Raw genomic sequence first — 16,694 nt, forward strand, 5'->3', positions numbered from 1 at the left:
GCATGAAATATTTTGCTTTCATAGCCTTGATTTGTTAGGTCACATAATGTGGAGTTGGTTTTTTTTTAGCTGGTTTGTTTGGTTTAAGTTTTAGTTTTAGTTTGCTTTTACCTGGTTTGTTTGGTTTTGGTTTGTTTTTAAATTAAGGAATCATTAAATTATCTATCTGGTTTTGTTTCTCACATTTTCAAAGCCCAAGATATGTTCAGAAAAAGAACTGGAAAAAAAAAAAAAAAAAGAGAATGAAATACAGGCTGTCCTGAACTGTAAGACCTCCTCAAGTAACCAAATGATAACATCAGTAATAATTGAAACTAGAATCACATTTTCACCCCAGAGGATCTCTAACCCATTTTCACAAGGACTGAGTCAGACTTTGATTTCAGCACTTTCCAGAAGTATGTAAAAAGTGGCTTCTGTCTGCAGAGACAGTTGTTCTAGTGTTTTTCTAAGTCCTCATCATTTATCTCCCAGCACACCAAACCCTCATTGCCAGAGACAGAAATAAACAGAAGGACATGAATTCCCACCTCCTCGATGGGCAGAGGAGTAATTGAACATGGACATTTTTTTTCAAGCAATAATTTTTTAGATTTTTTTTACAAAAGTTTTAATAGATTTCAAAACCACTGTGATATATTTAATATTCTAAGACTGGATATTAAACTGGAATAACAACTACATTTACTTATGTGCCTTAGAAAATGGTGGTTACTGATACTATTTCCATCACCTTTCATGAAAACAGAAAAGTTTATTTTGGCTTGAACTTAACTCTGCACCCCACTGCATATTTTAGAAAATTGCCTTTAATTTTGGATGTAAGTGCTATAGAGGACTCTGAAAATGATTCATACAAGACTAGCAGTGTTTTGAGACAGTCTAAAAGTTGGACAAAAGGTGGTACAGAACCATAGCGAAGTAATTTAACATACATACTAATTCTTTAGCTACAGTTTAACTTTGTGCTTATGAAAGGTCTCCAACTGAAATTTGAGTTACCAATGTCTTGTGTACTAGGACAATCAAAGCATTTCATATACAGGAGATTATATTGTTAATACTTTTCTGCTGATCTGTTTTCAAGATACATGTATCTTCAAACATGCATAGCTTATACTAGAGGATACAGCTGTGCGGAAAAAATTTATTTTTGAGCAAGATAAAGGCTTCAGATAAGATTTTTCAATTGAAGAAGTAGCAGGCCATGTTTCATAGTTTGTTCTTTGCTAGATATATGCATAGAGACATACATATGTCCTTCAAGAAAGTCTATAGCTACAAGGGTAATTGGTACACACATCACTTGACATTACTTCAGAATTCTTGGTAGAGTGTGAATTTCACATTTTGCATGAGAAAAAAAAAAAAGGTCCTTAGAGGGAAAATTCATCAGTTCAGAAATCTGCTATAATGGTATTTTTAAGTGAAGCTTAAATTAATAGCATGCAGCTGGGAGAACCAGCAATTCCTTCTTTACCTTCTTAGCTATCTGTATGAGGTGTGATGAGTTGAATTAATGATGTTCCACAGATATTCATTAGAAACATTCCTTCAGGTGACATTCCATCAGTAGGATGCTAACTAAAATAAGAATTTAATGCACTTCTTGTTCCTATTAAGTTCACTTGTACCCTCTACACCTTTAGCATAGCATTTCTAGCAAGACATATATTCAAAATTCATACCAATGTTCCAGTGCAAATTCCTTTGCTTAATACTTACACCTTCACATTAAACACACTATGGGCAGAGTGGAAACATGGTTAGTATTGCTCTTCAACACCACAAGAAATATTAGGCATCACCAGACACATTATGTGTTAAAGCTCAGGTTACTTTGTTCAGTGTCAGTGTGTACGACTAGCCTGTTACATATACTTAAATATTTTAGCTCGCCTGGCCTCCAGAATTTTCTCCCCTTTAGGGAAAAGGGAGATGTTGTTCCAGCTCAGAAACAGATTGCTATCACCACCCAGAGGCCAGCTGCGTGCAATTGCTATAGAGCTTCTCCTAACTAGATGGGCATCGATGGCAGTGTTGGTGATCCAAAGAATCATGGATTTTTCATGTAAGGCAAAGAGCATGAAGGGTTACTCCTTGGGAGTGGACAGTGTACCTCCAGGAATTTGAACTGGGAAAGTGGGATCACCAGTTGGGCTGAAGCAACTGATACCTCTTGTTAAGTCCACCAGCTGCACACCTCTGGTAGACAGTCACTGCACTGCACTCAGCCACACAGTGGGATTGTGAACATAAGTTTAAGGCTGTGTGTGATGACGTCTGAGCAGGCACACAAAAAAAATTAATTGTGATTCTGTAATAATTTTAAATCAGAATTGTTCTTTTAAGTCAAAATTAGCCTACCTATTATCAGGTAAGAAATGTAAAATATAACTCTGGGGATATTTTTTAAATGCTAAGATCAACTATGTGTGACCTGACTGGGAGGTTGTGTTCTTCAGGCATATTTGTACAAGGCATGCACTACCGAGCATCCAGCAGCGATATCTGATTTCAGGGCTGTCATGGTGTCAACATTGTTTACAGTATCGGCAAGCTTCTCTTTATTTTTCTTTATTTATTTTAAAACTTTGACTACCGAACTCTGTTGACAGCAAAAGTCCTGTCAAAATAATGAAAGTGTGAGAAAAATAATAAAATTACGAAATTTGAGAACAAGTACATTTTCCTTTTTTTAAAAATGTATTTTTAGTTTTCTTGCTTTGTTGGCATGCTGTAGCAGTAGGGAACTTTACTAAATAAAATGTCCACTTAGTCCTTCAGGTGCTTGAGTTTTTTTGGGTTTTAACTTCTTTTTAAGAAGTACGTCTCTGATTCTTGAGTATTTTTGGAAATCCCATTGTGCCACTTAGTACTTACTTTATGCTATTGTGACACAGATAGGGAGGGGAGTGAGGAGAGGTATTTCACACAGCACTGAACCAGGGGGAACTCTGTGAGATAATTATATAGGCCTCAGAAACAGAAGCAGCAACCAGTCTTTATGCTGAAAGATAAGGCATTTTCAAGATGACCTAAAACTTCTGGTGAACTTGAGCTCCGCCCCTCATGTATTTTGAGCCGGGATAATACACTGATTTCATGCATTAAACTTACTGTAGTGGGTAAACAGTCTGTTTCCTCTCATCCCTTATTCCTTTAGCTCTAATGTGATAAATTGTTATGTTCTTCTTCTGTAAGAACACAACACTAATTCAATAACAATCAGGAAACAGGTTCCTAAATTAATAATGAATATAAAACACATTATAGAGTTTCTCTTTGCTATACAACATTCTTATAAAGTGAATGGAAGAATATCCTGAGTAACTTGTAATGGGTAAGCCTACTAAAGCAGTAAAATAATTTCTTAAGTGATAAAATAACATTTGAAGATGGTGTATGTCTTAGCTGACATGTGCATTATAATACTCTGAATCATGCACACTGAAACTCAAGAAGGATTTCTAAACATACGCCATCATGAGCAAAACAGAAGATCCACTACAGATGATAGAGACCTTCTGGAAAGCAGAATGAACCTGTTTTTTTCTTTTGCTGGCACAAACAGTACGCCTCCTGTTATCACTGGTAAGTTTCTCCAAGCAAGAATGTCTTTCAAAATAAATACTTGAGGAGTACTCTGGCTACGTGTCTCGCAGACCTGTAAGTCACAAATACTTTGAGGTGTCGGTCTCCTTTTTCAGTCTCGCCGCCGCCTTCGGTCGCCGCCAAGCGCTGGCGGGTCCGGACGCCCCGGCCCCGGCCCCGGCCCGGCCCCGGCAGGGACCCTCGGCGCCCCGCTCCAGCCGCTTCCCGGAAGCTCGGCAAGTACGAGGAAGTTTTTCGGTCCTGCCTGGCGGAGCCCGAGAAGGTCTGGGGAGAAGTCGCCGAGCAGATCCAGTGGTACAAGCCCTGGGTGCGGACCCTGGAGAGGGACAGCCTGGGCAGCGCCTCCTGGTGAGTACCCGAGGGCCCCGGTGCCGTGCGGAGGCGGGGCGCGGCCGGGCCCGGGGGGCTCAGCTCGGCTGCAGCGGGGAGAGAGGACTGCCTGCCCGGGGGCTGCGGGCTGCTGCGCTGGGGCTCGTGTGCTCACCACAGAACTGTCCCAGCATCTTTCTGCGATTGCCGGTGTGCCGTCGCTGTTGGAGGAGACGGCTGCGGAGCTTGAAGAAGTTAAATGATTACACTTGATTAATGATTAAAAGCAGCATGGAGCGTGTTGGGGTGAGGGCATGTTAGCGTGCGCTCTGGCAGGTGTGACATGTGCCTGTGTGAGTCCGTGTGTGGCTGAATGGTGTGGATGAGTGCGCCTGATGCTCCCCATCCCACCCTTTATGGGTCGGAATTGGCAACAGGCCGTCGTGAACATGGGAAATCCGGCTTCAAATACCAGGGAAGTCAGGCATATGAAAACACAGGTGTATAAAAAAAATGTGGCTTTCGGGATTGTTTAATCTCAGATACTGTCTAAGTACATTATAATTTAGACGTGTTTAAGGTAATGTTTGGCAAAGGCATTGGCGTTATAATATATATATCTTCATCAATGAATGGTGAACTATCCTAAGACAGAACATGATATCCTTCTTATAAATTACTAGATAGGATTTTCAATACTTTCTCAAAGGTAGTGTTAAAATTTTGTGTGCTGGACAGGCACCTTTGCCTTTTTTTAAGCAAGTTTGCATCATGCTTTTGGGTTGGTCTTTTCTCAAGAAGAAGCTGATGCAGAATATAAAAGGCAATGTAGTATAAGGGTCATCTTTGTTTGGTACATCCATGTCCTTTGCCCTTTTTGTATTTTTCTGGTTTGTTTTTGATTAAAAATGCTAATAATTCTAAAAATATAGTTAAAAGCATTAATAATTCTCAAATCTGTGCAAATTAAAAGATAGAGAGCCAGTGGAGTGGAGCTGGGTTTCTTATTGGCGTCTGATATCATTGCTTGACACCACTAGTAGTAAAAATTTATGCCTTAAGCTAAATTATAAGTAACACTCAACCATAATGGACTGTGTAACAGTGGATAGATAGGGTCCTTGAGACTTTGATATCAAGGTCATGGCACTATTCAGAATAGGGTCCTTGAGACTTGTATCTCAAGGTCATGGCACTATTCAGAAAGTCTAGGTAGGATTGCCTGTATAATTAGGGTGTAGAAATGAGTGTAGAGAACAAGTCCTATGGGGAGCTGCTGAGGGTGCTGAGATTGTTCAGCCTGGAGAAAAGGAAGCTCAGGGGAGACCTTATCACTCTCTATAACTACGTAAAAGGAGGTTGTAGCCAGGTGGGGGTCAGCCTCTTCTCCCAATTAACAAGTGATAGGACCTTAAGAGGGAATGGCTTCAAGTTGCACCAGGGGAGGTTTAGATATTGGGATTATTGCATATCAGGAAAAATGTCCTCACTAGAAAGGTTCTCAAGCATTAGAACAGGCTGCCCTGAAGGAACTACTGAACCTGGAGGTATTTAAAAGTTGTGTAGATGTGGTACGTATGTGTAGATGTACAGATAAAGTGTAGTGGTGGACTTGGCAGTGCTGTGTTTGATGGCTGGACTTGATGATCGTAAGGTCTTTTCCAGCCTAATTGGTTCTTTTATCCTATGATTAAAAACCGGTAAAGCTCATTAACTGTGGCATTCCCAAACAGTATAATGAAATCAGTACAGTGGTTATGTTGGAAGGACTAAGAAATGAGAATATTACACATGCAAATGGATATAGTTTTGCTATCAGATTCTGTCAAACAAGTGTGGTTTGATTTGCTGAGCAGGATAAGCTTGTTTGTTTAAAGTAACAGAGTTAGGCATTTGTAAAGCATTACTTCTCAAGTGGAAGTTATTTCACCTTATGAGAGGGAAAAATGGACCTTTATCCAAAACCCACTGCCATATTAGGGTGTAGGCACTATAGGGTATCAGGGACTAATTTATACAGATTTCCTGTACAAAATGTGTGGCATTTACTAATAATACTTAGTAAGTTTTTACAGGCCCACTGACTTTTGTAATTCTTTTTGACCATAAGCATTTCTGAATCTTAGGTTCTGCCTTCCCCTTAAGGGTGGGATGCCACAGACCTGTCTGAGCAGGTGCCCTCCAGAGGTCCCCTCCAACCTCAAGCCAGTTTGTGATTCTGTGTGATACAAAGATGCAAGTCTGTCGACTCAACGTCAGGCTGTAATTGTTTGTATGCCAGGTACCTGTTGTTCTGTGGATAATAAAAACTTTAAGCAATTCAAATTTGTATAAACAAATGCCTTAATGTGCAATATGCAGTTTTATTTCTTTTTTTAAGTTCACTTTAAATGATAACAGGCTGTATATGATAGAAATGTACTTTAATGCCTCTGAAATCCCAAATGGTTACCCGCAGTCAGTGTGCTCAGCAGAGTGACAGATGGGCAAGTTCTTTGAATATAAGAGAGAGAGAACATAGAAGAGTTTTCTCTTCAGAGGACAGGCTGAAGAGAAAACAGACAACAGAACTCAGCTGAGGAAGAGGCCAGGCATCCAAGCAAAAACACAGGTTGCTGGCTTAACAAGGTAAAAATGGAGTTCTGGGTCAGAGGTTTACCTTGGAAGCTGTTTATGTGGGCCTGAAAAATGGTATTAAGAAGTTCATGTATGTGCATCTTGAGTTAGAATTTGTTTCCTCTTTTGGAGACATTTTATTAGATCAATTGGAAATACCACTTTTTTTCAATACGTTTGCTTTTGGTCGCAAAACCTGAGATATACAGAAGCAGATGCTTTTCATGTATTTCCAAGTGTAATCTGCTTCAATTGAAGAAGTTGAAGGAGGTTGTTACTGTATTCAGAATGTAGGCATAAGGCAATTCTTCCTCTCTAAATAATGTAAAAGCATGAAAGAAACTTGCAACATGCCCCAGTGTGTTTTCTTCACTCTCTGCCATTGGAAATACCAGCATTATGTCAGTGGAATGCAAAATGATTTCCAGAAAATCAGTGATCAGTGTCACCATCCCCTGACTTGTTTTTTTGAAGCAGTAATCCCAGGTACTGTTCCAAACTGCATCAGTGGCTGATACAGCACAAAACATCTGGTTTTGCCTACATGAAAAATAATAAGAGCTATGAAGGATGGTTGCTCAAGAAAAGGATGAAGGAATTGAAATTGTTTGATCTAAAAGCCAAAATGGAGACCTAGGTTTTAAACCACATAGAATTTGGTAAAGAAGTTGAAGGAAAAACTTCCTTGAGTTGGCTTTGAACAGGTCAAAACTGTCTTCAGTTGCAGCATGGGAAACATAGTCTTTAGATGTTAGAGAGAAAAATCTTTTTAATGCTGAAGTTGGTGAAACACTTGAACAGATTAGTTTGGAATCTTGTCGAATGCCAGTTAAAAGGGTTAAAACAAGTATTTGTTTTGGAATGTGGAAACAGTTTTCTCTAACATGTGCAGGCAGAGGGCAATTTTGCAACATATGTTTTTCCTCTGATGCTAAGACATATGTGCAATATATAATCCCCTTTGAATTTTGGAAATGTTGCCCAGATTGCTATTCAGATGTTACTTACACTTTTAAAACTGTGTCAGGGTTGTTTTACATAATAATATCTCAAATTATCTGATATTGTCTAACATTTTATTCAACTTCTACTCTCATTTAATATAAAAAAGTGAATGTCTGCTTTTTTGATCCTATCAGAACCTCTTTCCTTCTCAACAGGGTAACAAAGCTCTCATCACACCTTCCAGATAGATTTGGTTTTTGATTAAACACACAGTTATAGCTCTTTCACAACCTTGTTTGTAAGTGATTGCTAAAAATTCATGTTGATGTTGCCATGTATATTTAGAAGAACCAAAGCTCTCATGCCTGCTCATGTTTTGACCATTTAAAGTGAATATGCATAGCCCAGGTAATGTGTTCCCTTGTTAATATCATCCTACAGTGATTTGGTGGAAAAATCTGAATCTTACACAACTTTTATGACAGTAATACAGAGTTTCTCTGTATTATGTGAAACAGTTCCAGATCCTTTATTGTTCATATTGTTTTCCTTTTAGGGAAAGGGTTTTGTAGACTTTTGTACAGGATGGTTTGTGACTCTGATGGTCCCCCACTTTCTCCTTATTAATGACATTGTAAAGGAGTTGCAGTAAGATAACTGAATCCTAAACATCCGAACTGGTTTTAATTTAATAATTGCCATTTTTAGACAATAAAGACTATCCCATAGTGTATGGATATAAAAGTAATATATAAGATATCCTGATTTAGAGCATTCCTTTACTACACATGAGAAGTGAAGAAGGAAATACTATTTTTTTAACTAGCATTAAGTTACTTTAGGCCATCTGTTATTTCTAATTGCATTATAATAATATTTTACCACTGTACAGTTTTCCCCATAGAGCCTTTTGGAAACTCGCAACTGTGTGTTTTTCGTATATTGCTATTTTTGCTGCACAGATATACATACAGATAGAAAAACAAACAACAAGGACATGATTTAGTGTGAACTTTAACTTTTAGGTGCTGTGTCATCTTCCAGTAAATGGAATTGTCTTTGTATCTGGTACCTTCTGTATTTTTGTACTTTGAGGATTATGCTGCACTTGATTTTCTTTTTCTATGTAATATTACTAGAAAAGTGAAACCTAAGTTTGTGAAATGTTTTTTCTTTAATTGGAAGATAAGAGTTCTCTGTAAATGTCTAACTATTGAAGAGGCTATGACTCATATAAATTTACAGAAAATTTTGAGTCACTGATACAAAAGAGTGTTGTCAAATGCATTATAATCATATGGTCTTATAACTTGGGATCCCTTTCATTTAGCTACAGATGCTTGTATGTTGAACTGTTATTGCCAAGAGATGAATAAGACTATTTTGAGTCCTGAACCTGTTCTCCTTGAAAAGGGCATGTGTGTGTGCCAGTGCAAAATAGGATAATAGCATGTTTTCATAACGTCAAATTAATTTATGTGAATTTATGCTTTTTCTGTGATACCATACATATAAAATGAGAGTGATTAATGCAAAGTTAAACCAAGGCCAAGTTTAGCAGATTCTTAATTAAGTCAGTTAAGATACAGTACTTTAATGTCTCTGTTTTCACTAATAGTTGTATTTAGCTTGTTGAGTCAATCATGAGGTTGCACAATAAAAAAGAACTTCCCGAAGTGAGTATAATGTTTTGACAACGATGTTTTAATTGAATGCTCTCATTTCTTAAAAGAAAAACACCAAATGATCAAGAAAAAAAAAGTCCTTAGTTTGGAAGGCTAGCTGTTTCATACTTCATACTTCTTTTGTAGGTTTGTAGGTGGAGAGCTGAATATCTGTTACAACGCTGTAGATCGTCATGTTGAGAATGGACGAGGAGACCAAATTGCCATTATTTATGACAGTCCTGTAACAAATACCAAGGACAAAATAACATATAAGGAACTTCTGGAACAGGTATGTTTCAGAATAACCTTGTTAATGAGAAGGGGCGGTAAATATTGCACAGTAGGTAGATACCAGAGAGGTAGAAATTATCTACCTCACTAGTTTACTTCTTTTGCTGTGCTCAGTATTGATTTATAAGCTTACTACCTCTGCCAAATTACACTGCATCCAACAGGTTTTGAAATTCCTCTATTTCCTCTTTTTCTTTTACAGTTTAATAATTTTTCCCCTGGTTGGTTAAATTTTTAACTTGTCTGTATTTGATTTCATTTTCTTTTCCCCTAACAGATCTTAATTAAAAGGTTAATCATAGCATTAGTTAAGTCTCTTGACAGTTGCTGTGGTGAGCAAAAGTACAGTTCCGTAGAAGTGAAATGTGTGGCTTGGCTGTTGCTGTGCATAACTGAGTGTAAGCGTAAATGAAATTTAACTGGGGGAACTCCAAAGAAAGCTGCATCACCTGCCCCTGTGTAGGAGCCATGAGGGTGCTGGTGGCCCTTCAGTCTGGAAGGTGTGTGGATTTTGACTTCCCTGTTGGCTGAGGTAGCTTACTCCTGATGAGATTGTGAGTGTCCAGTTCTGCATCAGCCCATTCAGATTTACTCTCTGCCTCCCCATGGGTTGTTGCTACCCTGAGTGTTTGCAGTGTTTGCCCCATTGAAAGTTCTTGGCTCTCAGGGCTGTCTGCTGGAGGTTTGCCCTCATGCTGCTACTCTTGTTTAGCTGCCTTTTTTCTTCCAGTTACATGTAGCAGTTGAACTTAAAATTGAGTACCAAGAAATGTTGGAGTTGGAGTCGTATTCTTCCTCAATGTGTTTCAATGTGCAAGATGGATTACTTTGAATGTAACACACTCACGGTACTTAAGATATGCATGTAGTGTCTGCAGTAATGTGAACCTGTGGTTTAAAATGTGAAATGAGGTCACAATACAGTAATTCCATTTGTGAGAATTGTTGCAAGAAAAGAGAAGTCATACAACTACAAAGAAATTATAAACCTGTTATGCATTCTACCTTTTAAGGAAAATACAGAAAACATGTACTCCTTACCAGTTTTCTATTTATTTGGACACAAGTCCAATAAACAACATGACATACGGTATGCTGGAGCTGGAATAACTAGCTTTGGTGTTTTAAGGAGTCAGAAGACTTTGAAAAGATCCAGCTCCTTATTTAATTTTATTTATACTACTATATATAAGTATAATTAAAATTATATATATACAATTTTTGTGTCATTTGCCTTCAATAATTATGATATATACACAATATATATACAAATAGATGTGTATATATGAAATCAATCTATATATATACACATTGCATATAATACTTGGTTACTTTAATGCAGAAATACAACATTTTAATGTAAATTATCTTAAGTGAACTTGCTTGGTAGAAATTTCCACTGAAAAGAGCAGTAGCCTTTTTTCTGCTTTTTAAGCTTGATATTATATTAAGTCTCCTAACTTTATGCCTCTATAAGAGTATTACTAGTCTTAAGACATGACGAATTTTTGCAAAGTGAGAAAATTTTCTTAGTTGACATACACATCCTTTCATCTACATTTCTTCTTACAGAGCATTGCCAAACCAAGTGGAAGAACTGGTTTAAGTTTTCTGGGGTATGTAGCAGTACTCACTCAGAAGTTCATTATAATCCTGCTGGAGGCTGAGTCCTATCTAAATACTATTTCTAAATTCTCTACAGATTGCTCTTAATCAAAAGCAAATAAATGTGAAAGGCAATATTTTATATCAATAGCTTGTCTGTTGAAGCTTTCTGGTCCACTTTGGTACAGTAAGGTTAATTTGGTAGTTTAATCTGCTAGCTACCGGACTCCTGAAAACAAAAGTAACAAAGAGATCTGCTGAAAATGGGAGGTTGTATTTTTTTCATGGATCATGTCGGTCTAGAAGACTTTAGCTTGTATTGATGAATTCTATGCTTATGTGTCCCAGTCACTGTTCAGCCCAGGAAGGTCTGGAATTCCTCTTTTGAGCATTTGAATGGGATTTCTGGTTTTGCATCTTTTAAGGCGAATTCTTTTGGCATGGACCAAAACTGCTTTTGGTAACTGCTAGGAGTTCAGAACTGAATGACTTAGAAACCTTAGCTGCTAATGCAGCTGTAGTATTTGGTTGCTGGATAAAAGTAAAACCATGCTCACTGGGTCCATGCATTTGATAGAAGTGTAATTTATGCTCTGGTCTTCCAAGCTGATAGCCTGCTAGAGTTTCTTATTGTATAACTTGGTCTCACGTGATTTTATTACTGAAATGTCAAATATATTAAAGAGAGTGAGCAGTCTTAAACTTGAAGAAAAGTGGAGAAATAGCATGTTAGTTTTTGAGTGATAAAGTACACTGCACTGTATTAATGTAAATCATAAATGACAACACATTGTAGCAAAGTGCAAGGTTTCATGGCTTTTATTAGCAGTTTAATGAAATGTCAGTACTCACTTTTCCACCCTCCTGTTTTTTTTTAGAATGAGTGATTGCTTGGTTGTTTCAGGGCTACCACATCAATCTGAAGGGCAATGTAAACCTGATTTACAGTATTCCCCTGTCTTCCAAATAGTTGCAGATAGAGACAGTGTTTTATTGTATAGTCCAAATGTTCCCTGTCTGTCAGAAGGATGAAGAAAGGGGCACAAGGAAAATCATAGATACCCGTGTATTGGATTGGATTGTTGTCTTCAGTGACATTGAAGTCTTTAGGGCAGGGAAGTCAGGTGCAGACAAGCGATTACTGGGTTTGCGCAGCTGACATGTAGTTCCTGTCTGCAGTATGCTGTACACGCGTTCTGCTTTAAATGCAATTTAGCTATGATAGATTTCAATAAAGATTATTTAAGTACATGCAGATCTCTTTGCTGTCTCTCTCCTACACCCAGGAACCAGTTATATAGCTTGTTTACAGACACTGGGAGTCTTCTATTACAAAATTACTAATTACGAGCATTAAATAATGTCTTTTTCCTTTAGCAGACAAACATTTCCTTTTTCATAATTATTAATAATTATTTATGAAATAATGATAATGAATAATAATAGTACTTGTCCATTGTGTTTAAGTATTTATTGTCCACTATCCACACTTACAGTGACTATAAAAATACTCATTAAATGTTATTTTCATTGCCTCTGGCCTTTTTGGCAACACTCTGCTTGAGAGTCACAAGCAGGGAAGATAATGATTAGCTTTCTTATTTCTTTGAGAGAAGGCGATGTTAGCTCTGTGTTTGAAGATTTTAATGTTTTCACATGAGGAAGTACAGAAAAGTAATTTACCTTTAGAAGTAGAGTTGCTGTCTTTATTTACAATTACTTTCACTAATTATACCTAGAAATGACTGTAAATGCTGTTGGTATGGCAATAAATGCTAGCTTTGTACATGCCCAGTCTTTGGTTTTTGTTGAGTTTTGATAGTGTGTATCAGTTCTATATGATCTTGATAGGTATAAATAAGTCTAGCATTAAAGATGTTTTCTCTTGAAAATCAGTAATATTTAAGATAAGAGATGTGTTCCATACAAATCACATAGATACCTAAGTTTGTATGAGTTTTCAGCTTGGTATGGTGATGACTTTGCCTTACAAACATGTTCTTTCTTGTGGTTGAAAATAACAGCACAGGTTTATGCAATGCTTACAGCAAATGGAACTTATGCAGTATCTTCTGGTGCAAGAGTGCCTGCTTGGGGCTTCTGTGGTTCCATTTTCTTAAATCCTTGGGGAGAATGTAGACATGTGCTGTTTGATTGTGGATGAGCTGTGAATTTAATGCAAAGACAGAGCAGATGCTCCTGGAGTTTCTGGATGTTACTGTCTCAGGTTACTGAAAGTCTGAACATTTATTTCCACTGAAGAGAGACAGTGAGGTGGGAGATGAATATATAAGAGCAATATGGGAGCAGAGGTGCAGGAAATAATGACATTAGGCAGGGGTACAACAGTAGAAAGAGCACTTAAAACCAGTAGTGGGCCTTTGATGTGCACAGAGTGACCCATGATGCTTCTTCACTTGAGTAAATACATCATTGTAGCTGATTTACTATTGGTTATTTTTAGATATCCTTACTGCATACAAAGCAGTTTATGTCCTTTTCAATATATTTGTGAGGATTCTAGGACTGAATGTAGTTGCTCTTTAAAAAGAGAAGACTCAAATTTTTTAAATACTATAAAAGAAAGCATTTCTTTCAGAAGATACCGCATTGCCATGCCACAACCAGTAGGTTGGGACAACTTCACAGTGCTTGTCACAGGCTCCCATGCTCACTATAATCCAACTTACTATGTGTTAAATATTAATGAAATATTCAGTACTACTTATTGTGTACTGTCAAAGTAATAAATATTTTCTCATGGTGTTACAGGGGCATTGCTGCTGATCAGTGCATTGCATTTCTTGAGTTCCAGTCCTTTGCTGCTGTACATAGTCACTCTTAGGTTTCTGCATAGCAAAAATGAAAATCTGACAATAAGAGCAAAAATTGATTTTAAACCTATATATTTAAACCTAGATAACACTGAATTTGTGTTTCCCTTTGTTTCAGAGTATAACGTCTCTTGTCTCAGATTGAGAAGTTTATGACACTGCGTAAAGAAAATACTACTACATATTGATTTGTGTTTCAAAGTTAGCTAGTTAGGACAGAACTCATATTATGAAATTACATGTTTACATTCATTCTTAAGAGCTAAAATTGAGAAATATAAACTGTTACCTGAATAAAAGAATAACTGGTAGACTCGCATTTAAAAATTTGCTAGACATTGCTATTGATTTTTTTGGCTGTACTGACTACAGTAATTGGTCTCCTTCCATTTTTATTATACAAAAGAAAAATATATAAGTAGGTTTTTTGCAAGAAAGAAAATGTCTTAAATTTACTGAAGCTTGATTACATTACATCAACTTTCTTTATCATACTGGCTTGTCTCTTGGATGTTGTGCATCTGTTGACTGTATGAAAGTTTTTGTAATGGAGCAACAGCAGATCTGAAGAAACTTTAAATATGCATGTTTTGTCAGTACAGGTCTCCAAGTTAGCTGATGTCATGATCAAACATGGTGTGAAGAAAGGAGATCGTGTGGTCATCTACATGCCCATGATTCCACAGACAGTGTACTGTATGCTGGCTTGTGCGAGAATAGGAGCCATCCATAGCCTGATTTTTGGTGGATTTGCATCTAAAGAGCTTTCAGTTCGCATTGATCATGCAAAGGTAATAACCTCTTTGAAGCAACAGACACCATTGTGTTAGTTACTCCTTTTTGTCAATGTCAAAACCCTGTTGTTTGGATTTTTTCCCAGACAGGATAACATTTCTCTTTGTGTGGCAGACAGTTTGTTTATAATACCTATTGTTGCAATATGAGCAAAGTACTATGTGCTGAGGCTGATACTTGTATAGCAGACACCAAGTGAGCAATTATGACCCCTTCTACAAAAGCAGAAGTTTAACACACTGTTGTTTGTGTAGAGTGTACTTTCTTCTCATGTTTGTCAATCTTTTTCTACAAAGCATCTCTTTAATACTGGTTTTTGGTTCAGCGTTTTCATCAAGCGTATGAGGAAAATTCTGCCAACCCTAAGTGATTTCACTGGCTTGTCTGATGTTTAGGCATGTTAGGCAGTTAATTTTTTCAGCTGTGTTTGATTTAGGAATGGTGCTCCCCAATTTATTGTTCTCATTGAAACACTCCAAATCTTATGTTGCTTGCTCACTGCTCCCTCTTCCTCCCTGTGCTGGGATGAAGAGGAAAATTGGAGGCCTAAAAGCTAAAGAATCAGTTGAGGTAAGAACAGTGTGCTAGAAACAGCAATGAAATAAATGAACAGTAACAGCAGCAATATTCATAGCAGAGTGTACAAGAGAGGCAAATCGTTCACGCCATGCTGAACCCGCACTACCCCACTACACCCTCCAGAAAGGACCCATCCCTCTTGACAGCTATGGAAACAGTTGCCCTAAATAAGTGACTGTACTGATTACATAATTAATAGAGATGAATGCTTTAAAGGCTACTGTGTTCAGCATAAGTTGAGCTTGTTTATAAAGTGTTGTGATGTCCGTGTTACTGAAATGAAAATAGTAATTGACTATTCTTAGTACCTTATATAGGCATATTAGTAGCTTGTGTATGCATTAGTTTCAAACAAGCTAACGATGGAATAGCCTATTCTTGTTTTCCACTAGTGAACAAGGTAAAGTCTTTTGTCACCTTGATCAGTCACTTGAAGCATTCAGCAGACTCTCTGTGGTAGCCATCTTATCATTGAATAATGTTACTTAGATGTATAAACCAGAACAGGATTTTGTGTAGGGTTCAAGTCTCTAGGATCTGTGGAACTTTCATGTAGATTTCTGTGTGCAGAAGTGCTGTTCAGATGACTGAAGTTTCAGTTTTATAAATATCTGTAGAGACTTGAATGCATTTCCCCTCTCTCCTTGATGCTTTAACAAAGATGTTAATAAAATGACCAAAATGGTTTGTTGGAATGATGAAAAAAGGCTAACAACAGCTCTCTAGTTTTCCCTGTCTTTCTTCTCACTTACCCATTTTTTAACAAGCTATAAAATAATGTGGAAGAAAAAATTAGAAGCTTTAAAAATGAAGGTTGCTACAAATACAAATCATCTAGCATGTTTACTTTTAGAGTATTTTGCAATTATTGGCTAATTAATCCCAATGATTTTTCCCCAGGGGATAAAAGGAAGAGAGCACAATAATCATAATCCTTGCTTCATGCATTAAAATGAAAAGAGAGGAAGTTTAAATTTTCTACCCAAGGTCACATAGCAACTCTTTTGAAGGGCTAGCCATATAATTATTAGCTGCAAACCATGAAATAAGTCCTAATTTACATTGACTTTTGGTTTCTTTAAAAGGCAGTATTATGGATGATTTTTGGTCCATCTGATGTATAATTAAAATGTGAATAAAGGGAGGCATATCCTCAATCTAAATTTCAAAACATGCCCCAATTTTCAGCAGGATAAAGCTTTCATGATAAGTAAATTGCACACTCTTGAGGCTACGTGTACGTACCTGTGATAGATGGTAAAAATGCTGAATAAATAAAGCACTTGCACAGTAACCTAACCTTTTTATTAGGCTTTTATTTGAATTGGTTTAGATGCTGCAGTACAGGACCTGATATTGATAAAATTAATTAGAAAGTGTTAAAGATGTGCAGTGGAAAGCTGGCTGTAAGATGGTCTTGTAGAAGAAAGATCAAACT

The 16,694-nt window shown here is 37.2% G+C and overlaps 1 protein-coding gene across 1 annotated transcript in view; it reads left to right on the forward strand.

Moving 5' to 3' along the window:
* Window positions 1-3,443: 3,443 nt before the first annotated feature.
* ACSS3 (acyl-CoA synthetase short chain family member 3) overlaps window positions 3,444-16,694 on the forward strand; it is a 65,994-nt gene continuing 52,743 nt past the window's right edge. Inside the window, exons 1-4 of the mRNA XM_041465522.1 lie at window positions 3,444-3,594; window positions 3,711-3,963; window positions 9,297-9,441; window positions 14,485-14,673. Of these exons, the coding sequence (XP_041321456.1) occupies window positions 3,444-3,594; window positions 3,711-3,963; window positions 9,297-9,441; window positions 14,485-14,673 (738 nt within the window). The remainder of the gene's footprint in view (window positions 3,595-3,710; window positions 3,964-9,296; window positions 9,442-14,484; window positions 14,674-16,694) is intronic.

This window comes from Pyrgilauda ruficollis, unplaced genomic scaffold, assembly GCF_017590135.1.
Source record: "Pyrgilauda ruficollis isolate IOZ18807 unplaced genomic scaffold, ASM1759013v1 scaffold19, whole genome shotgun sequence".
Lineage (NCBI taxonomy): Eukaryota > Metazoa > Chordata > Aves > Passeriformes > Passeridae > Pyrgilauda > Pyrgilauda ruficollis.